Raw genomic sequence first — 25,182 nt, 5'->3', positions numbered from 1 at the left:
ATGTAACTCAATGTCCTTTTAGATTTTGGGTCATAACAAACTTTCCTTTTGGCACCTTCATTTTTAAGGCTCTACTGTATATGGTTCCAGCAATATTGGAATCTCAATATGGCTCCAGGAGTAAATTGTTGAATTGTACACATTTTCATTGGTCAAAAACCAAATGTGGGTCACTTTGCATTCAGCTGATTCTTTTTTTCTTTCTTTTAAAGAGGAAGGTCTGAAGAACTTATAATGTTGAAACTAGAAATTAATCTTGTTTCCCTATATCAAAATAATTGTGCAGAACATACCTGTCTGAGTGCCATTAATATTCTTTTTCCAAAGTTTGCATGTCTGTAACTGTAAAACTATAATAGTATTAAAGATAACTCAATATAATCTTCAGATTCTGGTTCTTAATAAACTTTTCTTTTGGAATTTTAATTTTCAAGTCCCTATATCATTTAGTTGATTTGACATGGAATGACCCTATATTTCTGCACATTACTCTGATATTGAGCAATATTAATTACATTGGAACAGTTACCACAGCAGATATTATTAACATTATTTTAGCAAATTATTAAATACCACAAAATATCTTATATCTTATCAAGGATAATCTTGCCGCCTTCACATATTTGCAAGCTGAAGTTGCACAAGCCTGCAGGTTTTTTTTTTGTTTTTTTACTGTCAGGTTTTTATGTGGTAGTAGTGAGTGAGTCTGTCAGTTTAAATTCAGTGTTCATGTCTTTTACCTCTGAATTCTTTGTGTACCTCATTTAATGAATCTGAAATCACTGCACAATGTCACTGCACTTAATTCATGCAGTAGAGCTGTTCAGTTTGTAGTCCTAAAACCTGTTCCATTGGGAATTTCATAAGGAATTTTAAAAACAGCGCTTTCTGTTTTTTTTCCATCTGTGGTTAACAATACTTAAAGAGAATTGTTCTGCCTCTGTTCTGCAAAGTGAGTTACATACTGTGTAGTCATACCTAAATCACGTCGAAGCCACTGTGTTGTTTTAAAAATGTAAGATGCTATCAAGTTACATGAGCGCTACAGTTGTTGTCTGATTCGTCAAGCACATAAACTTCCATAAATGTGGTAGGATCTTCAATTATTATTAACCTCAGACTATATTTTACCCATAAATCTAAAACTTTTCTGAAAACCCATTAGAAGTTCTAAAGGGACTCCATGATGAATTTCACATTCTAACTAATTGACGTTGTGAGTGATTAAACAGGTCTATTAATTTCATCTCATAGCAATTACGCTAAGCTCTAAGAAACACATCCTATATTGAACATTCTGTCATCATTCATACATCAAATCTGTATGATTGTCTTGTATTTTGTGATGAACAATAATAGTTTTATTGCAAGTGTAGTTTTAACTACACTTCAGAAGACTTTGAATACAGCATATAAGTGATGCTGACCACTTTTATGATACCTTTGTGGGTTTTTTTGTCCTTTTTTAGGGCTTGTCAACTACCATTCACTTTTATCGTATAGGAATGAGCTTCATCATGTTTGATCTCTGTCATGAGAGGCTATGCATACTGTATATGTGTAATCATAAGATTTGTAGTGATTAGTTCTGAGCTAATAATGTTGTTCCTAAAGGGCATATTTCTGCAATAAACTAGTGTAATTTTAACATGTTTGAATGTGTGCAAATCAGTTGACAGGACATGTCTACAAAAATCAAAAATAGTGTATCAGAAAGTGTTTGTAGCATATGGAACTTTGTGTGAAAAAAAACCCCATTACTCTTGGACTTCTGGCATGAATGTACAAGAACACGGATGTGATTAATGAACGTAGGAATTAGGTGAATCAGACAGTATCAACATGAAAAAGAATGAAATGCTTGGATGGAAGGGGTGACAGATATTTCCAGACATAAGGAAATTGTGCCATGATGAGAACATTTTTGTTTCTTTGGTGTTTATACATTCTCTTTCAAACATGTCTGCTTTTTCCACTGTTTCTTCTGCTCGATCCAAGTCATACCCTTTACTTTCTCTCTGCGTCTTTCTCCACCTTTCATATGATTTGTAATGGCCTGTGTTAATGCTCTGGTGGTGTGTTGTTGGGTTTTGGTTCCGCGCTGTGCTACAGTTTAAATGTAAAAGTTATTGTCTATCACCAGACGTATATGAGATGTGACTTCAACATAGTTACGGTCCCCCTCAATAAATAGTTTTGACAACATCTCCATAAAGACTCTTTTACAGGGCTTAATAGCTTCACAATTAAGCATTACTCTGTCCTCCCTAACACAGCGGTTAGAGATAAAAGAGGGGTCCCAGATCCCAAACCACCCACAGCCAGTCTCATTTCCAGGACCGCAGGCTGGGTCACTGGGTTGTTTTTTCTTTTTTTTTGGGCTGTAAAAATGACAAGTAAGATAAGCCCATGTTTATGACTCCACTCCATATCCGAAACTGCGCAAAGTCAAGTAGCAAAGAATGTGGGCCAGTCTGCACAGTTTTTGGCTTTTTAAATATAGCTTTATTTAATTGTGATTTCATGCTTGTTTGTTTCCCTCTGGAAGCAACACCTTTAGTTTCATCTGGACATGTAATGTTATATTACTTGCATTGGGTTGGATGTGTGCCTAGTGGAGAAATTTTTGTGACTGTTGTTAGTAGTTTTTGGTTGTTTGTTTCATTTTGCAGTATTTTATACTTTGTACTTTAGTTTAAAGCTTATTATTGGTATATTTCCTACTTAATTTATATAATTTTTTTCATCACAAATCCAATCACAATCCTTTACAGTAGGATGAACAGATCCATACTAAATATAAGTAACAATTAAAAAGTAGTGCAAATAGTACAACAATGATGGGATTTGTGGTTACTGTATACTTTGTAAAATATTCCTTAGCTTTCATTGATTTAGTTGTTTTCTTACGCAGTTGGTCATCAGTTTTTGTGTGGTGACCAAAACTAAGACAAAGGTAAAAAAATTGGATCAAATGAAGGTTTTACTTTTCTTTCATCATAGACTACAGCCATAAGTTCTGGTACCGATCCAGAGATATGTTGAGTTAAATGCTAAATGAGAGTAAGTCACATTTGACAGTCTGCCAGTATACTCGGGGCCTTTATAAACCTGCTCATTAACTTATAATCCTGCTTTCAGGTCCAGTACAGTCCTGTTATAGCGGCTGGACTTGAACATCCTCTGTGCTTTGGTCCAAAATGAACTTGCCATCAGGAAAAAAGTAGCATTTTGTTCCAAGAAAAAGAGATTTTGGAAAGAGGATGAACTTCAGTCCAGAAAGGTGCAGGAGGCACAACATGGAGAGGCTGTGGTCCAATTCGTTCTGACCCTGAGGTCTCAGATCTCTGGAGAGATTCTCACCGCTGTTGGCCTCTTCATCTTTCATTATCTTACCTGGGTCATGGGAAGTTTGGAGCTTTTAAGCAGGTCGTTTAAGATACTTTGCTGAACTTTCGTTAAGGTAAATAAATGAAATGGTAAAGCAGGAATGCAACACTAGAAATACAATAAGAAAAAGTAAGAGATGGGGGCTTTATAATTTGTATTACATCAGTCCTTTAGTTTTTGAATTTATGAACTAGGTGGCCATAATTTAGTTGATATTAACTTACTGATATTACTATATAAAAGTGACATCACACTAACATTCAAACTAAATATGTGATTACCTATTATTGATATTCACAACAATTTTATTGATTTTCAGTTTTGCTCATGTGGTTTTTATTTACACATTTGTTTATATTTTGCAAAATACAGTTAAAATTTTATTCCTTGTAGCAGATGGCAGGGTTTCTAGAAAGAGCTGATAACCATATATTTACAGGGGAAGTCCTTTACTGGCTTTCTGATATGTGCTGACAAAATCTGAAAGTGTTGTCTGTTGATCATTTTCACACATTTTGTCACAGTTTTCTGTTATTAGTTGTGGATTACACTTCCTGTACTGACTTACCGTTACTTTTTCCCTGAAACTACAAACATCAGGAAAGATGTGTTTCTACCTGAAGTTCTAGTAGCAGTTGGAAGGCTTTTCCACTGTTTGTATCCAAGTTTCAGGTTTTTTTATCTGAAAGTGAGATTACGCCAGTCAGATTCACTTCACTTGTGCTTGCATGTTGTCTCATGGAGTCTTTTAGCAGTATTTTACTGTGAACAAAAAGTTTCCTGGATGGTGTAGTAACATTTTCATCTAAGAGCAGATGGACAGTGTGTTTTAGCTCACAGTAAATGTGTGGAGTTTAATATGTATGGACATCAGATGCCCATTTTCCTTTAGGGTCTTCATGAATTACATGTAACTGTAACATTACTGTAACATCCTTTTTAAAAATTCCTCAATGGTCGTGTAAAACAACATAATTTTTACCTTGTCAAAAACAGCTCTGTTTATAGCGACCTGTTTTGGTGCATGTCTCTTCAAATGCTAATGTGCTCAGCACACCCTGCCTCTCTCTTCCATGGAAGAGAAAAGGCGATTTGCAAATGATCATAAAAATATAAAGTATGAGACTTTCTTCTTCTGGAGGTGCAGCTGGATCACGAACAGTGGGAACAGTGGCTCTCATGTCGGAAGAAAAGTAAGACTCTTATGTTCACAGTTAGTGAAGTTAGTGAAGTGACGTGTGGCCAAGTATGGTGACCCATACTCAGAATTTGTGCTCTGCATTTAACCCATCCAAGTGCACACACACAGTAGTGAACACACACACACTGTGAAAACACCCGGAGCAGATACAAAACATCTGCATTGCTTACAAGACATTGTTGTTGCTACAGCTGCTCAAGTGCAGAGAAGCTCAGTGTACAACTGGCTGAGGGTAAAGTAAAGTGGCTCTTTATTTTTGAGTGTCTGGAAGCTTCAGTCCATCCAAAAAAAAAAAAAAAAAAGTCCAGAGTCCAGTTTACTGAAGACAATAGCAGGTTTCACATCACTGAGAGGGAGAGACTTGAGGCTCAAGTTCAATAATTTTTAGGTACTTTTAGTTGACCCTTTCTTGTTTTTCAGGTTGATATTTGTCAGTCTGCATTTTGGACCCACTTCAGCAACACTGTAGTTCTTTATGCTGCATAAATAGAGGAATGTACCTTTTTTTTAATAATCCTCTGATTACACACATGGCAGCAGCCATTTCACTAATCACACATACTATATAACACCCACTCAGATCCTGTTCATACTGCAGAGTATTGTTTAAGTGTTTACGCTGTTTAGTGTAGCTACTTTACAGAGCAAGGTCCCTGTCCTTGTTTTAAGTATTTAGTTCTAGTTTCCATAGTCTAGTCAAAGTCTTGCCTTGCCTGTTTTCTTGTGTTCTGATCTTCTGCCTGTGTATCTTGGATTAACCCTTTGCCTTGCTGTTTTGGACTGTGTTTGCACCTCGCCTGGACTATTGCTCTTGTTATTGGTCTACCCCTCTTGTCAAGCCCTTTGGATTATTTTCGCCGTTGATCAACCTACTCCTGTTTATCGGATTACTCTTGTGCCTTGCCCTCAATATATCTGTTGCCGTTGTCCGACCCTCGCCTGTTTTGACCACGTCCTTAAATAAAGCTAGCGAATGGATCTGCACGTCTCACGTCTTGTTTGCCCTGTTACAATTACATTTTAAAATAATTGTTGTCTATTTTAAAATATTTTTAAATGAAATGTATTCCTGATGGCAAAGCTGAATTTTCAGCAGTTTTTACTTCAGTCTTCAGTTTTACATGATCCTTCAGAAATCATACTAATATACTGAAATACTATTGAAAGATTTCTTACTATACTACAGAAACCTTTCTTAATATTATTAATATCGAAAGCAGTTGATTAATATTTTTGAGTAAACTGTGATAATTTTTTTAAGGATTTTGTAAAACTCTGATTTAATGTATTCTTGCTGAATAAAAGTATTAATTTCTTTTAAAAATCTTAATGATCCTAAACTTTTGAATGGTAGTGAAACTTTGTGCATATATGATATTACCATATAATGACAACTCATAGTAGCCATTTCTGTAGAGCTCCAAGAAGACAAAACGGCACCATAAAATAAAACCATGTCTTATGTTATCTTAATCATTTGATAGCTTTGTGTGAAGAGCAGACTGAAATTCAAGTCATCATTTACAGATAATTTTCTTTCAACAAGTTAATGCAAGATCCACTGAACTGTAACCGGATCATTAAGTCAGTGAACTGAAATTAGTTACATGGTTATTTTAGCTGGTTCTTTTCAACAAACAATTTGATCTGTTTCACAGATCAGCCTAAATGTTTTGTTCACCACTACTTCAATGATTCATAAAGCAGTTCTCCAGTTATAAGCCCACAGGAGGGTAAGATCATTGAATGACAACTTAAATTTCAGTCTGTTTTTCACACAGAGCTAATATGTGAGTTCAGAGGACTAGAATATTATGCAGCTCCAAGTAGCTGGTGGGCAAGTAATGCAGTCGTTAGATGGCCGAACTCTGTAACACCGACTACTAATACAAGCCCTAAGAGTTAGTTATTTATTATCTAGTTATTTATCAACATTTTACTTAAAGGGGTCATATGATGCGATTTCAATTTTTCCTTTCTCTTTGGAGTGTTACAAGCTCTTGGTGCATAAAGAAGATCTGTAAAGCTGCAAAGACTAAAGTCTCAAATCAAAAGGGATATTCTTTATAAAAGTTAAGACTGGTTCACACCCTCCTAAAACTCCTCGTTTAAACATGCCCCCACATGTCTACGTCAACATGTGAAGGTTTGCATTCTGTAAACCTGACCAAACACTGTCAGACGCTTAATATTGTGTATGTAACATCTAACTGTGAAACAAATCTCCTTGCTCAAACATATAAAAAAGCAGATGACCTAGACTGACTGGAAACTCCCGTTTACCTGGTCGTATCTCCTCAGCCAGTCCCGCCTAAAACACCTCGTTTAAACATGCCCCCATTTGTCTATGTCACTGTGTGGGAAGAACACCCCCCAAATATTCACGCAAAGAAAAAAAGGTGTACATTTTATTCTCGCTGTTGCCGCTGCCGCCATGTTGTGGAGACACTGTGTGTTTCGTTGTGAAAGTAAAACTACTTTGTTTGTCCCTCCAAAAGAGGATGATATCCGCTTCGTCACGCCTGGAGCGTCATCAACTTCGTGCTGTGGATCACCGGATCGGTTTTCACCGTGGATGAAGTGGAGTCCAGCCCAGGGTCATCACATGTGGATGCCGCAAGCCCATCGGCCGCACCGTTCTCAAGTCCGCCGGCCGTTCCTCACTCAAGCACTTGTTGTTTGTTGTTTCTCCAATCACAAATGCAGACATGGTTTTATGTTTACGCGGCACGATACGCAACGCAACGTGTAAAAACACAGTATAAGTCATTATAATCAGTAATTATGTCCCCACTGGATGCAACAAATGCCTCGTTTGTAATGGGTTTTATTGGTTTTGTCTGGTCGTGCATCACAGTATGTTAAGGGGCGTAACAATTCCGTCACACGCTTGAGGTATTCAGCCAATCACAACGCACTGGATAGCTGGCCAATCAGCGTACACCTTGCTTTTCAGAACGATGAGCTTTGTAAAAATTGACGCATTTCAAAAATTATAATCATATATAAACAACAATAAAAAACAATAATCAGAAAATAGGACCTGCCCTTAACAGTTTAAGAACTGGTACTGCTATAGCAGCAGAGGACTATTATTTTGTTGAGCAGAACTGAGGAACAACTGATGACGTCGCAAGTTCAGATTTTGTTGACCAATCGGTGGAAAGGGGCGTCTCATTTTAAAAGATTGGTTGGGTGGAGTTCTGTGGCCTCTTGCCCTTCCCCTTTACACCACTTCACTGCTTCTACCCAACACCACCCAGCCCAAATAAGGGGGTTTGGAAACACAGCATGTGTATGAGTGCATGATATGCTATATGCGTTAGTGTCAATTCTTCAGTCTATCAGAGTTTAACGGTGGTGTATGTGTGAGCATGCATATGAGAGTGTGTTTGTGTCGCAGTCAGTGTGTTTTTGTGTTGCTTAGCATGTGTTTTTCACAAACCTTTCCTGACATTCCTGGCAGTACAGTCTGTTCAGTGTGTCCTCCCCCAGCACAAGTGTTTTAGGGGGAGAACGTGTCTGTTGAAAACGGAGACCTTTTCAGCACAGCCACTAAACAGTTCTGATACGAATGTCCGTCTTGAAATATCTTTCCATCACAAACGGCTTGGAAAAGTGAGATAATCAATTCAGAAGTCTTTCCAGTGCAGCTGTGCTGTGATTTCTGATCCCTAACCACAGCATAGCTTCCAACATGTGAAGGTCTGCATTCTGTGAACCTGACCAAACACTGTCAGACGCTTAATACTGTGTATGTAACATCTAACTGTGAAACAAATCTCCTTGCTCAAACATATTATAAAAAGCAGATGACCTAGACTGACCGGAAACTCCCGTTTACGTGGTCATATCTCCTCAGCCAGTCCGCGGCAGCTCAAGGGGGACGGTCAGTCAGCATGAGAAGGGGACTTAGTCTGTAGCCTATACGTTTCTCTTGTGTCTTTAAACCACCTCAAATGTTCAGACATGAATGAACTCTGCATACTGTGCCATCCTGGAGCCAGGTAAACACCTTTGGCTTTTTAGCCTGACTGTACACAGATGTCAACACACACACATGCTGAGCTAAGCAGAATCCTGTGTTAAAGACGAAAATGGATTGAAAGGATATTTATGGCATTGCAGACATATTTATATGAATAGTGTTCACACTTGATCCCTCCATTTCCTGTGCCTCCCTCTTGTTATTCTTAGTAATAAAGGGTAGACAGCAAAGAGGCTGTGGCTTATATTTGCTGGATTTTAGAGAAAAACACAAACTAATGAATTTCCTGTCTCGTCACAGGAATTCAGTAGATTGTAAAGGACCTGTTTCCATTACACCCTGTTCTGTGGAAAAAAAGAGATTATTATTAAAAGTTGTGATGGATACCAACACGTTTTATCATCCGTCTTCTCATGCACCAGAACCACTTTATTCATCACTGTAATGTGACAAGCCCCATTTCCCTGATCCATGTTCCGGCACTGGCTGCTCTCCCTCTGCCTGTTTGTTTCTGTCTTTCTGCTCTCCTTCCGTTCTCCTGTGGAACATCAGTACATTCTTATTGTTTGAGTTATTAGACCTTTTCATTATTTACTCACCCTTTTGTTGTTTTAAACATGTATGCTCTGATTTTTTCTATAGAACACTATTTTGAAGAATGTTTGCAATGCTGTTTTCCTTACAATGACCAGGAAAAAATCATGTTAAAAATAATTAATACAGCTGACTGAATTGTACTATATAGTAACATTCAAAAGACTGGAGTGAGTACTTTAAATTGTATTTTATTTCTTTAAAGAAATCAAAAATTGTTAAATTGAATTAGTTTAAACACATTCAGTTTGAACACAATCAAACAATTGATTAAAAGTAACAGTAAAGACATTTCTAATATTATAAAAGCTTTTTTTCTGAATGTTTTATTCATGACGTTACCCTGATAATTTGAGAAATGGCTGCAGAAAATTCAGCTTTGCTGTACCTGGAATATATTTTATGTAAATAATAAATATAATTAATATTATATAAATATATTGTGATTCAAAATCATTTGATAACTTTATATTTGGTGACAAGCACTCGAGCGTCAATGATGTTATGTATTGATGTCCATGCTGCATCACAGGTGCTGTATTTTATTTGCGAACTGCAGAATTTTCATTTTTGGGTCAGCAATTCCTTTGAACTGCCTTAAAGGAAGTTCTACATTTCCCAGCTGTGCTGGATGTCATAATGAGACAATAGAAAGTGCGTACAGTAAGCATTTTTTTTTGCTGATGAGTTTACAATTTCCTATCAATGCAGATTTTACAATTAACATCATAGTTATGAAGCATTAATAACACTTAACATAAAAAAATACAATAACTTTCTATTCACTTCTGTTCTACAGCTTCAGTGTCATGAAACCTGACAGAATACTAGTGCTTTCTGTTCCACTTAAGTTAATAATAACATTTAATTTCTTTAGGTGAGCTGAGTTTTTAGACTGTCATCTAATAAGAGAGGCTATCGTAAAAGCACTGTACATTGTTTTTGTGTCTCTCCTTACACATTTATTTATTTATTTTTTGCAATGAAACACTGGAAATAACATGCAACATGGCATTGCATTATGTTATAGTTAAGAAGCTAAAAGGTGTGGCATAATAAATGCCATTGCATTATAAACCTCTTTGTTTTAAGCAAACCAGTGGTATAGTTTCTTAATTTATTTTCCTTATTGCCTCTAATTAACTGTTTCCTCATTTTACTCTTTGGCATTCCTAGAAACAACTTTGCAGGAGTAGAGTATATTTGCCTTTTTTTTTTCTCCTCGAGAGAGATGTCAGTATTGCCACATAAAACATCCCTGTAGTTCACACTAGAACATCTGGAGCTGAGAGAACCACATTTTTGTAGAACATTTTAAAATTGGCCTCATGTAATAGTGAAGTGTAGTATATTTCCAGCCACAACACAGAGACAAAACGCAAGGTATAATTGTTTATTTGTGTCTTAGATATACAATTGTAGTACAATTTAACAAGATAATCTCAGTGTCTTAGTTGTTGTAAGCAGCATTAACACTCGATCTAGATCTAGGAAATCCCTGATATAACACTGAATATTTTCTGTAATGATGCAATTTTTCCTGGAAATTCAAGAAGAGGAAGTTATATTTTTTTAATGTCATAGTTTCCAGGAGCATAGTCACCACTGAGGATGTGTCATCACTTCCAAGCTTAGTTGTCGTTTTTCATTGGATGTTTGTTTGTTTTCCAAACGTTACCTTTGGTTTCTATATCAGACTCATAGAAAAGACTTATTAGACCCCCCCCCCCCCCCCCCCCCCCACGGAAATAAGACCCCAGCAATCTCAAAGTTTTTTTGTTTTGTTTTTAACTGTGCATGTTATTGAACTTCATGACTTATTTCATAATAGAATTATGTTTTATATTGAGTTTAATTAATAAATAATAACTATAATAGTTTAATATGTTTAATATTAACAACATTTATTGAAGTATATATACTTGATTATATGATTAAAATTACTCAATCACTGTTCATATTCTTGCAGTTGAGTGCTTGGCCAAGAGGGAGTGATGAGAAAACCTTTTAGCAGGAAAGTTTTGAGATATTTGCTATTGCGGAGTGAGCAGAAAAACATACACATGTGCAGCCTATGTTGTTTAAAGCTGGAGGGAGTGGTGTGTGGTTGTCTGTGTATCTATATGAGAAGGAGACAGTGAGAAAGAAAGCATACTCAAGAGCAGGTGACTTCCTCACATGCATTTCCTGTTTACTCCTGTTGGCCTGTATCTGTGGGTTTCAATCAAACCCCTGTCTGTTTTGTAGGCCATTGCACAGTACAGTGATACTGGGTTTGGTTATGTACGAGTGTGTTTTCTGAAACAGAACTCATAGTTTCGTAAAGTTTTTTATGATGTTTATATACTATACACACATTAGTGTGTTTCAGTGGGGGGCCTAAGTTATACTTCTGCTAGGATAGCATTTTATTTCTTAAATGAACTGCAGACTCCTTGCTTTGGTTCTTGAAGTCACTGTAAACTTTTTTTAAGGATACACCAATATGAAAAATACGTCAGATACAAATAACCTTATAATTAAATTAATTTTATGGTTGATAACTACACTGTAATTTTTTTTTTTTCATTTTAATGGTAAAAGACTGTAAAAATGCTAATGTAAAAACCTTTTTTAACTCTTTTTCTTGTCAGTTATGTGTATTAGCTTTAGGTTACATCTTATTTAGTTAAATTAAAGTTTATTGCATTTTAGTGTCTGTGGGTTACAATGATGGTGTTTTGTATTTGTGTGCATGACATTGTGTGCACTTTATACAGTATATAGTATTTACCTCAACTTGTCAGGGCTCGCAAAATTTCAAAATCGCTGGTAGCCCTTCGGGCAGACATTCTTCAGATTTTGGTAGCCCAAAATGAATTTAAGTAAAATAAAAAAAATTAAATAAAAAAAAGATATTGATTGACCTTCACTGCGGACAAATCTGCATGATTAAAAACTTCAGTGATTGTGAACTTCATGGGTTAATCTGTGTTCCACATGGGCACAAAAACAATCTGTGGGAGCCAGAATTCTTGCTGGTTGGTGGGAGATCAAATACTTTTTTCACTCACTGAAATGCAAACAAATTTCTGTCAATTCTATCAATTTAATTGAATTTTATGAATTGCTTTTTCAAAAGTTTTTAAAAAATGTCAAAGAGATTAAAGACTTCAACTAAACTCTGTATAACATCTTAGCACATCCATAATAAGTTACAGAGGACAACCTTTATTCAAAATATAGGCAGCAATTCATATGTGCTAAATATATGTATCCCATGGCATACCTCACATCCTCTGCACCGAAACCGGCCATATTCTAAACGGATTGAATAATTTACAGTCTCTCCACAGGCCATTACAGCCACAGGGTAGAACATTCCCCATATGATAGTAAATCTATACTAGCAAAAGTGAAGACTCATTTGTCATGACATTGAGGCGGAGCTGCTGTGTCCCTCTCTCCATCTTCAAGATCTTGTCAGCTAGACTTGGAACTGCATCATGTGTTGAGTACCAGGAAATTGAGATTGAAGCCATTGCTGCTGTCTTATGAAGCCCAGTACCATTACATTTTCCAAGCAATCAGAGGTTATTTTGCAAGTAAGGCCAAACCGGACTGAAAATATGCATTACACAAAGTACCCAACTTTACCCCAGTTGACATTGCAGGATCACATCACAATTTTTTAGTGCTAACAGGTTTACTTGATGTGTGAATAGCCACTTCATGTTTTTGTCAGTATTCCAGTGAGTTTTTTTAATGTGCTGATGGCTCTGTTTGACATACACAGATTCCAGCACATGAATGGCCAATTCCATATGGGTAGCCATGCTTCCTGAAACTCTGGGAATTCTGAAGAGTAGACTATAGGGATATGCACCTGAACATAAATTTATGCATTTCTAAGGAGATGTTTACAGAAGACATGTCCTTGCGTTGTACGAAAGAGCACAGGTCAGTATATGTGGCCAAAGTGCTGCACACATCCTGTAAGGCAAGGCTAGGGCCAGAGCAGGTGAGCAGAGGTATGTCCAATATAGCCAATTAAAGGAAATTTTGCAAATGAAAACCAGATGCTTGAATTTTCTCTGACCTCTACCTACTTTCTGTTTCCCTCACTGGATGAATTTTTCAGGAACCATCTGAGTAATGTAACCTTATGCTGAACAGACAGTTTCTTTCTGGTTGTACTTATTGGTTTTGTTAATATGTCTGGGTTTTGTGTTTTCCGTGAAAGCAAACAGAGTAATTTAATATCATGAGCTTGAATAAGATCTCATTCTTTATTATACAGCATTCCCTTTTGAACTAGTTCTGATTCTAATTAGTGGTGGTTTAGATCTAGAAAATGTTTGTATCTTTGTTTTACCTCCTCTTAAATGAGATACAGTTGTTTGACATTTATCATGACCATGGGTTACACAAAAGACACATGCATATTTTAAATAATCCAAATCCTGTTTATTTTGATTGCAACAGTCATTATCTTTAAATGTAGGAGTTTCCACAAAGACAAAATCTATCTATCTATCTAACTTTTGGCTGAATGTCACGTCACTTATCTATCTATCTATCTATATATATATATATATATATATATATATATATATATATATATATATATATATATATATATATAAATAAATAAACTAAACTTACATGATTTTTTTAAATATTAACATTATATATATATATATATATATATATATATATATATATATATATATATATATATATATATATAGCAATTTTAATAATTTTTTATTATTATTGTATTCTAAAATGTAACTTATTTTTGTGATGGCAAAGCTGATTTTTCAGCAGCCATTTCTCCAGTCTTCAGTGTCACATGATCCTTCAGAAATCATTCTAATATGCTGATTTGGTGCTTAAGAAACAGTTGTGCTGCTTATTAAAAGTGATATACAAAGTGACAGCAAAGAATTTTACATTGCTCTTAACTAAAAAAAAAAAAAAAAAATCCTGAAAATAATGTACAATGTTTTCCACAAAAATGCTGCACAGCTGCACATACGCCTAATCAGTGTTAAGTCAAGTGCAATGAACTGTAAAGATCTTCTGGTCTGTATGTGGGGAGCACTGAACACTAGATGTAATGTGTGGCATAAGTATGGTGTACTTTTGAGTAAAAGCCTCACAAAGGAATCATAAGATCTTGAATCAGTCATGCCCATGCTAACATTAGACATAAGACACCTTATAAATCCTGACACAGCTTACCTCACTCAACCATCGACCCAAGGCCTGTTCACACCGGGACGAATTTCGCGCGCGATATTCGCCGACGTTTAACGCCTCGTGACTAAACAAAGGGCGCCAATGTGAGTGTGCACACCGACGCGAAAAACGCCACGCGTAAAAAGCGTCATTTTTTAAAAAAAAACGCCTCGGGTTCGTTTTTTTGGTTTGACGCACCGCATCAAAAACTATACGACCAATGAGAATGGCGCTTTTGCACACGTCTCTGGAGCTTCTGAAGTTACAGTAAAACACAACTTGGGGGCGCTCAAACACAAAACTGTCTTGCTGAGCACACATACGTAACGGCCAAGAAGATATACGCCAAGTAGCGTCTACACTGCCGGGAAGAAATAAGACGAAGAAGATGCAAGGCAAGATTAATGTAGAGTTGCTGGTCTCGTTGGTGTCGGAACACAAAAGAACTATATGACAAACGCGACAGCGATTACAAAAATCTTGATAAAAGAGAACTAGTATTTCTAGTATTTCTGTTTTACATTAAGCGCCATCTAATGTCAGGGAATGAATTTGCATGTTCACTCGGCTCATCGTCAGCGAAAATCGCTTGGGTGTGAACACAAAAAACGCGTTGAAAAACGCTGGCGAATAACGCGCGCCGATATTCGTCCTGGTGTGTACGGCCCTTTAGACCTCACTCAACGATGGTTCCTAAAACAAAACATAGCAATTATTTATAAAAAAGGAAAGCAGATGTCCATCATGTCTACCACACTTGGCAGGTAGTAAAAGGGTCAGACCTATAGAATGACAGTCCTGGGTGGAGACTCTTAAACCCCCCACTGTCATTAGACTGATGGGCTTAATGTCGGGCCACGCCTACATGCTAAATCAAAGGGTTGAGTGAAGTCCGACCACATACAGCTAGAAGCACTCAGAATAGGAAACATGCACTCTTCTTTATGCCATTGGGGAAGTGGAATATGATGGTGTCTGCAATAAAAAAAATAAGTCTGATATATTTAAACAGGGTGTGTTTAACTAAACTGATGTCATTATTTCAGGATCCTCTAACCCTTAGCCATATGTTCGTGTGTGCCGACACACCAGCAGGAGTGTGAGAATGCATAAGTATGCTGTCAGCCTGTCTTTTGTAACTGGTTTCCAAATAAACATGTTCTTTTCTCTTTTTGATCATATATAAGTGTGAGCAGCTTCTATTTCTATTCTATCTACTTGTTTTCTTTTTATTATAAAAAAAAATGACCCTCTAACACTAGCTCTATCTTTTCTATTTCTTTTTATATCTACTTTTTATTCTATTTATTATAAAAAAAAAAACCTTGCTATGTGTACTGCATTAGACTAACCGGGACTTGTCACAACCATATATTGTTGCTCTTTTGTCATTTTGATTGCTTCTTTGTAAGTTGTTTTGGATAAAAGTGTCTGCTAAATGATAAGATGTTAATGTAATGTAATTATTACTTGGGTTTATGCATAAACATACCTAGTCACAAAAAATATTAAAGCTATCCCATGACTTATATCACTTTTTTCGCCGCTAGAGTGTGGTATTAAAAATAAACCAGAGCTCTCCAACCCTGCTCCTGGAGAGCTACTGTGAAGTGCTCACATACTACTTTTGGCCTTCATAAACATTTTTTTTTTACATAAACAAATGGAAGGAGGCATATTGTAAACTCTAAACTCAGTTGTGCATTTCAGATGCTGTCACATCCTACAACCTTGTCATCTGCAGAGAGAAACTGCCACTCAATCACACCAAAATACACATCAAAGAGGAATGTGGAAATACTTTTTTTCACTGGAACTTGGTCTTCATTACACTTCATCACTTAAAAAGGTTATTTATTAGCAATTTCAAAGCATGGTTCTTTATGGAACCCTATAAAAAAGGGTCCTATTTAGTACCAAAAGGATTCTGCTATTGTAACAAGCTGAAGAACCCTTTTCTGGTACTGTTTAGAATCATTTTTCTTAAGAGTGTACCTCACAACCGAGACATTGACCCTGTGCAGCTTCCTGCTTCGTCTGTGGAGTATTTCTGGCTCTCCTCATCTCTAAACCATACTTTACAGAGTCACCAATTTCATAACTCAAATTAAACATTACATGCCGAAAGCATGCGTTTATTGAGTCCCGACACAAACAACAGCATGCTTAAGCCAAGCCAGATGCGTAGAAAAAAATCAATTTTAGAGAATGTTTTGCTTTGTGAAAACCAAAAAAGGCTACTTTTACGTGAACGATTGATTTTGTTTTTGAATGTTCTTGCTGGTGACTTTAGTGTTTGTGAGTATTCCAAGTTAGTCGCTTTTTCCATCAATGTCATTTTTGACTTTTTGTGTCTTAATTATAGGTTATTAATGATCCTCTCATAACCAAAGCAAACTTTGAATCGGCTTCAACAAAACCAATGAACAAAGTTGACAGAAATGCACCACTGTTTGATTTCTTTCACCCACTCTCTGTGTCATGCAACTGGCCTACTCAAATGATTGCAGAAGTCCTCTGTTTACGGTTTGCATTTCTGCTGCTTTGGTCTCCAGTTATTTTCAAGCCTGGCGACCTGAATGACTCTCCTGGAGTGCTGGACACTGGGGCATTCAGTGGATAATTGAGCAAGCCTCCCACAAACTGCGTAATCCTGATAATAGTGACAAGTACATTTTAGAACAAGGTCATTTTGAGCCCTAAATGGGACATTTTGTGTTTTGTTGCAATCAACCAATCCTTCACTTAATCCAGAAAATGTTACAAGATTGTAAACTCCCATTTTTTAATTTTTCTTTTGGTTTCAGATGTTTTATTTCAAACTATTTCAAATGCTCTTACCATGATAACTCCTTAAAAATGCATAAAAAAATTAAATAATCTTCTTTTCTGCATTTCAATTATCCTTTGATAAATTGCTTGTGATGTTCCTCATTTGTAAAGAATAGACTGTGGATAAGTGGACTGAATCAACTGATTCATATCTTGTGTGTCATTCAGCAGCATATGAGTCCACATGAATGTAGTGTACACATAGTGTGCATGTTTAAGAAGACATATGGCCAAGATTTCAGTGCTGACAGCAGCCACTAAAACAGGAACATGAGGTTGTATGGATTACAGAGAAACCGAGATATGTGATATGAGATCGGTTTAGATCCCCTTGACCTTGATTTTGGATCAAACAATAAAAATAAAAAACTTCTTTGTAATCATCAAAGAATCCTGAAAAACTGTATCATGGTTTCCACAAAAATATTGAGCAGCACAACTTTGTTTAAAATTTATAATTAATTATACAAAGAAGTGGTACTTGAGCACCAAGTCAACACATTAGAATTATTTCTGAAATATTAGAATGTGACACTAAAGACTGGAGTAATGGCTGCTGAAAAATTCAGCTTTGCCATCACAGGAATAAATTATATTTTAAAATATATTAAAATACACAACAGTTATTTTAATTTGTAATAATATATCACAATGATTTTACTATTCTTGATCACAGAAATGCAGCCTTGTTAACCATAAGAGACCTCTTTGAAAAACATTTTACCAAAAAAAAAAAAAATCTTTTGAATGGTAGTTTATATAATTTAGTAAATGTAAGAATTATGCCTCAGTTGAGTATTTTTGCATATACTTGCATATAGTGTGGCACATGTTGAAAGATGTTACATTGCTGACACCATCACTCTGGAACAGTATACACATTCTTTCTGTTGAACAGTAGTTTGTTCTCTGCGTGTCACCTTCTATTCGGTTGTGATTTATCTGTGCCGAAACTATTCATGATTTATGACTTCTTGCTCGGAGGATGAGAACGCATTTATCTTTGTCTATGAATATCTCATTCTTTTACTCAGCCCCATACTGAGAAAGTTGAAGATAGACTGAGAAGTATAGCAGCTCTGTGTTGCTGGATGAGTTATTTATTCAGCAGACAGACACCGGCAGACACAACAGATAGCATTAAAGGAGCAGTGCACCTTAATGTGCAATTGAAAATACTGTCATAATTTACTCACCCTAATATCATTCTTCCTTGCATGAAACACAAAAGAAAATGTTTAGCTTTCTGAGCTTTTGAATTCAATAAAGTGAAAAAAAAAACATAAAAGCATAATAAATATAATCTTTTTAACTTGAGCACACATTTTTGAAGTCTTCAAAAGCCATATGATAGTTTGTGTGAGGAAAAGACTGAAATGTAGTTTATGATTCACAAAAAAAATTGGTCACTATTCACTTTCATTGCATGGAATATAGCAGCTTTCACATTTTGCAATAAATATTTGATTTTGTGTTCCAAAGAGGAAAGTAATTTTCAATTAATCAATGAATTATCATGTTTTGGATGAACTGTCCCTTTAAATAGTTCACCCAAAAATATAAAATCTGTCATAATTTAAGGCCCAAGTCTTTTGCATACTCTTCAAATTATAGTCCATTAGATGTGTACACGAATGCAGGCGGTCGACACATGTGCTCTAGAACGCTTCATCTTTGTCCAGCATCTGCTCTATTTGTCTCCAGAAGTTATGACTGATAAAAATGGTTTTGTAGTCTTTTTAATTAAAGTTGCTGTTATCTCATAACCCTCTCACACAAGCGCTCATCAGTGTGGCTGTCTGTTGCGGTCTCCGCTATTTTGTTGTTGTTGTTGTTCCCTCTCTTTTTAATTTTGTTTAACTGAGCCAGTGTTGCTTCTTTGATTAGTGCAAATCCAAGTCAATGCACATGTGCGAACTGCGCACACAAAGTATGTGCGGTTACAAAAATCTAATGTTGCGCGTACAGTATGTGTATAATATTCTGGTGATGAAATTTGGGTCACATGCACTACACAAGGACACTCCTGTATACGTAAAAACCGTAGTATACTTTAGGCTATACTTAACCTCAAGTTGTTTCAAACCCTGATGAATGTCGTCTTCTGAACATAAAGGAAGATGTGTTGAGGAATGTGGGTAACCAAACAGTTTCTGGTACCTATTGACTTATTTTTGTTATTTTTTTCCATACTATGGAAGTCAGTGAGGACCAACTACTGCGGTTACCCCCATTCCTCAAAATATCTTCTTTTATGTTCAACAGAAGCAAGAAGCCCATACAGGTTTGGAACAACTTGAGAGTGAGTAAATGATGGTAGAATTTTAATTTCTGGGTGAACTATCCCTATAACACACAGGAAGAACAGCACTGTTTCCAGCGTGCCATCTGGAGTGGAGGTTAAAAAGAAGACCCTTGTTTGAGATGAAAGAGTGTCTCCTCTTTTTCAGCTGCTGCTGTACCACAGAAGGCGTTGCGTTAGGAGATTGTTTGTCTCTCAGAAACACCCACAGCTACACACTTCTTCCGTTTCCTCATAGTGGATGTCATCTGGCTCCATACAAATTTTCAGTGCTGATAGGTCTCAGATGCTGAATCTGAAAATTTCAAAATCAGTTTTTCACTGAATGCGCTAAAACATTTTGTTTTGTCTACATTGCTCTCTAAGCTAATGATTTGCTAAATAACAGATGTGTGATGTAAGCAGCTCACTCTGACACTCAATTTTCTTTACAGGAGAATCAACTTTTGTTGATGACCATGGGCCTCCTACACCAAGGGTAAGTTGTTTTTTGCGTTATTGAACTATTTTTCTTTCTCATTTTCCTCCAGTTCAAAATGTACTGCACACAACATCCCTGTCTGCAACTGTCCTGTTATTTTGGCCTTCTCACACTAGAGGAAATCATTTCAAGACTTTTTGTACAAGTGTTTATTGTACATTCATTTCCTCAGATTTGACAGTGAATGGAAGGTCACACACACAGTCACACATTCACATTTATCAATCCCATGGAATGTTTTGATGAATATTATTCTATTTTATTTTGTCAGCATTTGGAGTACGCTAGCATATAACAGACATGATCTAAAAGCCCCAATATATATATATATATATATATATATATATATATATAAATATAATATTTAAAAATGTCTGGGAAAACAAAGGTTTAACTCACCACACACTAATGACAGCTCATCTTATCAGCATTTTCTACAGAGGGACGACAGCTCTGTTTGCTGATGTACAGATTAGAGAGAGAAAGAGAGAGAACATGAAATAGAATAAGTGGAAAGAACAAACATGATTTAAGATGAGTGTCATTACACAAACTCTGCAAAAGAGGTTAAACCCAGTTAAAATTTCAGCTGGGTTTACTCAGAGGATGAAGGATGGAACTGTTTCATAATAGTAGGGTTGGAGCCATCACTGCGGTTTGTCGGTGGTTTTTATAGAGACTTGGTGAAAAACGAGTCATTAAATGTGTTCGAGGACACAGTTGTTTTAAGATGAGTCTCAAAGCACTTGTTACATGTGCAAAACCAAATTCACTTGGTTTAAATTCCCTGTAGATTTGAAAATATTTATGGCTGTGATTGTAATCAGTGTTATAACCAGTATTTTGTGGTTAAAAATAGTTCCAGAATAACTCTCATTTCTCATGTTCCATCTCTTGATTTGATTCAGAGACTCTGGAATGCTGGAATGATTCAGTGACAGCATTGAGAACTGTGTGTAAGTGCACTTGCATATGACAAAAGAGTCCAGAAGAAAACACCCATAGAAATACTCTTGTGAATTTTAGTGATGACTCTGTACAAATATAAACTGTACAAACAAAGTTTTATTGCTTCTAACTAGAGAGCCTGTTTTGTGATAAATTCTGACGTTTCCTGTATTGAATATACACTTGAGAGACCTCAATGACACTGTAAAATAAATCTTTACTTACATCTGGTTTGTTAAAATAAATTCTTATAATCATCCTGTAGCAAATTGTGTTTTAGAGGGTGTTGTCATTGTCAAAGGTAGTACATGTTATATTTTATAGGATCTTCTCTCTAAACAATCCACAGTTGAAGTAACAGCAGATTTGCGTGATTGTGTGTATGAATAATGTGTTAATTTCTGAGATTCATTGTAATAGTTTAAGTGAAGACTGTTTTACTGTTTTACTTATTGCAATTAATTACATTTAAAAAAAAAAATCTGTGATTAATGTTTTAATTGATTGACTGCACTAATATTGTGTGTGTATTCAATTTTTAAAATGCAAAATAATATTTTTTTATGTAGATTATATTTAAAGCTGCATTAGGTAACTTTTTTTGGTTAAAAATGTTCCAAAATCAGTTATTGAGAAAGTACATAACCAGTCAGTGTTCAAATCTCCTTACTTATTGTAAAGCAATGCTATTTTACTATCACTGAGGTACTATTATAGCTTTTGTTAATATTTTGAATTATTTTTATATTTTCTGCTGTCATTTTTTGATTTTAGTTAAGGTTTTAGTAATTTTATTGTTTTTTGTTTGTTTTTTTTATTTGTTTTTTTTTTTTTTTTTTAAAGGGGTCCTATTATGCTTTTTTACAAGGTCTTGATTTTGTTTTGGGGGTGTACTAGAACAGGCTCTCACACTAGGTTGTTCAAAAACATTTTTCACATATTTTACATTATTACAACACCATTCTCCCCAGTCTGGCATGAATGGCTTGAATAGTTGCTGTATCAAATGATTAGTTAGTTGTGATTGTGATTGGTTAGCTGGGCCAGTGTGTGTTGTGATTGGCAGCACCCGGCGCCTGGTCGGGAAATGTCACGCCCCTTACCATAGACGCCTGTGAGCTTCAGTGTAAATATTGCGTCATAATCAAATCAATTTGAGTGCGATTTAAACCCGGATGATTGTAACCACTCTAAGCTCGTCTGCCTTGGGAAAGCTAGCGTGTCTCCAAAATAGTGATAACACTCGTTGCCTTCTCTAGTGCAGCTCAACCAGATCTCGTCCCATTCGTCAATCTTTGTGATATCACAAAACCTGGAAAATATGCGTTGTAGTCCAAACGAGTCATTCATTGTAGTTTTTGAAAAGTGATTTCTGTTAAATAAAATCTTCTTTTGAATTGGACTTTGAGCTTTGTAACTTTGCAGATCTTTTTTATGCTCAAACAGCAACATTACAGACTAACTAAAGTAAAAAAATTGAAAAAGCATAATAGCACCCCTTTAAATGTATATGAAGTTTTTTTTTTTTTTTTTTTTTTTTTTTTACGTTTTAAGAGCATCAATATAAACTATGAAAATGAGAAATGTTGTTTTGTCAACTAGCTAAATTAAAAAGTTTTTGTATAGTTTTTTTTATAGTTTTAATAGTTTAAAAAATGGTTTAATAGTTCTGGGTGGCAGATAATTTGTAGCCTCTTCTTACAGCAGCTGGAATAATTAAACTTGTCATTTTTTTTGGGGGGGGGGGGGGGGGGTTAAAAGAACAATTTATTTTTATAAAATTCAAATTATATGACAATTAGAGATTAAATTGAATAAAACTGCAGACGTGTTACTTGTTCAGATGGCATTTTCGGGTGAGACTTATTTTGGTCATACTTCTAAGACGTAGTATCTGTAATTCTAAAGTAAAGTGAAAATCCACACTGGTGCATTGACTGACAGCCCACACATACACACATGAGATTCATCTGCACTGACGAGCAGTGCTGATGCACAACCCACATATTAATTCTGCAAATAACTGCAATTGCAGGTTTCCAACAGAGATGGCGACAAAGAGGCAAAACTTATGTAATGCAGCTTTAACATTAAATAATTCATTTTCAAAACCTTTCATCATAAATTATTCAAAATCAAACTATCCCGCAAAAGACACCTGCAAGATATACAGACATTTAAGACATTTACAAGCAAAAGTGGCTGAAGATAAGGATGATAAGAAAGAGAAGACAAAAGAGTTTCTTCACTGGTTTGTGTTAAGGCTGAAGCTGATCTTTGACTCTGAGGCTGAGCCACAAAGGCAGACAAAGATGAGACTGTGTGCATCAGCAGCTGTCCAAAGACAGAGAGACTCAAACAGATCCATATTTAATTAAACTGTTTAAGCTTGATGCAATTTAATAAGAGATAAACTGTTTGTTTTAGCCTTATTTGCTTGGGGAACTGATCTGTACTCAGTGTAAGTACTAGCATACTACTCTTCAATTTTTGAAGAATTTTTTTTTTGTATATATATTGTAAAGTCTTTGGTAACTGAAACCCCCGCAGTTACTAAAAGACCCCAAGCCAGCAATGATAACATCCAGTTTTAACATCTCACAGCTGTGGAAAAACAAGCTCAGAGACTGTTAGCACATAAACTCTGAGCAGACGTTTACAGATTTATCAAGAGCTCCACACACTTATCATAGGGTGCACAGACATAATACAACACTGCAACAGCAAAGTATGTCAGTTCCTTTTTCCCCTGTACAAGTTGCCACTACCAGCATCTCTGTAACTAAAGTATGATTAAGTATGGTGCTAGCAACATCAAGACCATATCTTCAGTTTGTGTGCCTGTACTGATTATGTACTGTTAAATGGAAAATCGAATGCATTTATTTGTGTAGGCTAAAAGCTTCTACTAAATCCATAAATCTACACAACCAATTAAATGGTTTTCTAAATGATCTCTAAAAAGTCTTATGCCCAGCTCACCAAGGCTGCATTTGTTTTATCAAAAATAAAGTAAAAACAGAACTATTTGAAATATTATTACAATTTAAAATAACTTTTAAATATATTATTTTTCAATATATTTTAAATGTAGTTTATTCCTGTGATGGCAAAGCTAAATGTTCAGCAGCCATTACTCCTGTCTTTAGTGTCACATGATCTTTAGAAATCATTCTAATATGCTGATTTGGTGTTCAAGATATATTTCACATTTTAAAACAGCACAACATTTTGATATGTTTGTGGAAACCATGATACATTCTTTTTTTTTTCATGATTTAGTTTGATGAATAGAAACTTTTTTTTTTTTTTTGGTTGGATGAAAGAAGAACACCGTTTATTAGATTTTTAAAAAAAAAATCTTTACTGTCACTTTTGATCAATTCAGTGCATCCTTGCTGAATAAAAATCTTTAAAAATAAATAAATAAAATCTTACTGATCCCCAAATTCGGAAAGGTGTAAATGTAATGCATCTATAAACGGTTTCTAAAACAAAAATCGGAGGATGCATTTATTTAGCATTAGAAGAGAAGGAAGGCGTATGCAGATGGACATTTCCTCAGAGAAATGAGCTAAGAGATGAAATCCAGAAGTGTGATTATCTTCATATTACTTAAGGGGAAAAAGAAGAGTGAGAAAGGAATAAATGTCCAGAGATGGAGGTAAATGGAGATTGAGTGAAGGAAAACGGGATGTGGGAGACTTAGCAAGTTCGTTGGGCTCTTGTGTGTGCGTGCGTGCGTGTGTGTGTGTGTGTGTGTGTGTGTGTGTGTGTGTGTGTGTATTTGTCTCCACGAGATGAAAAGAGAACATTCTCTGTGAACTTGAACCGTATTTGTTGTTTCTGTTCCACATTATGGCACATGAGGCTGAAAGAAAAATAATGAAAGGCATGAGGGTGTCTTGTATAGGTAGTGTTTACAGACCTAAATAAAAGTAAGAGTGACTATTGTAGTCAAGTTAAAAACCTTGTCACACTTTCAAACACAAACATAATTCTGTCACACACTGCTTTTGATGCAAATGTTTTCTCTCAGGGGCATTTCTCATACAAACACACACACAGAGGTGGAAAGAGTACATAAATATTCTACTCAAGTAAAAGTACCATTACATTAATGAAATTTTACTTAAGTACAAGTAAACGTATCAGTCTAAAAATCTGCTCAAGTAAAAGTAAAAAGTAGCTCATTTAAAATTTACTCAGAGTAAAAATTACTT

General features: G+C 35.6%; 1 protein-coding gene across 1 annotated transcript in view; it reads left to right on the top strand.

Moving 5' to 3' along the window:
* The window catches only part of LOC109113121 (uronyl 2-sulfotransferase-like), a 54,117-nt gene that overhangs the window by 13,603 nt on the left and 15,332 nt on the right, over positions 1-25,182 (top strand). The window contains exon 2 of the mRNA XM_042777872.1: positions 19,965-20,008. Within this exon, the coding sequence (XP_042633806.1) occupies positions 19,965-20,008 (44 nt within the window). The remainder of the gene's footprint in view (positions 1-19,964; positions 20,009-25,182) is intronic.

This window comes from Cyprinus carpio, chromosome A20 (assembly GCF_018340385.1).
Source record: "Cyprinus carpio isolate SPL01 chromosome A20, ASM1834038v1, whole genome shotgun sequence".
Classification (NCBI taxonomy): Eukaryota; Metazoa; Chordata; class Actinopteri; order Cypriniformes; family Cyprinidae; genus Cyprinus; species Cyprinus carpio.
Note: the sequence above shows the minus strand (reverse complement) of the source record. Positions and strands in the feature narration are given on the sequence as shown.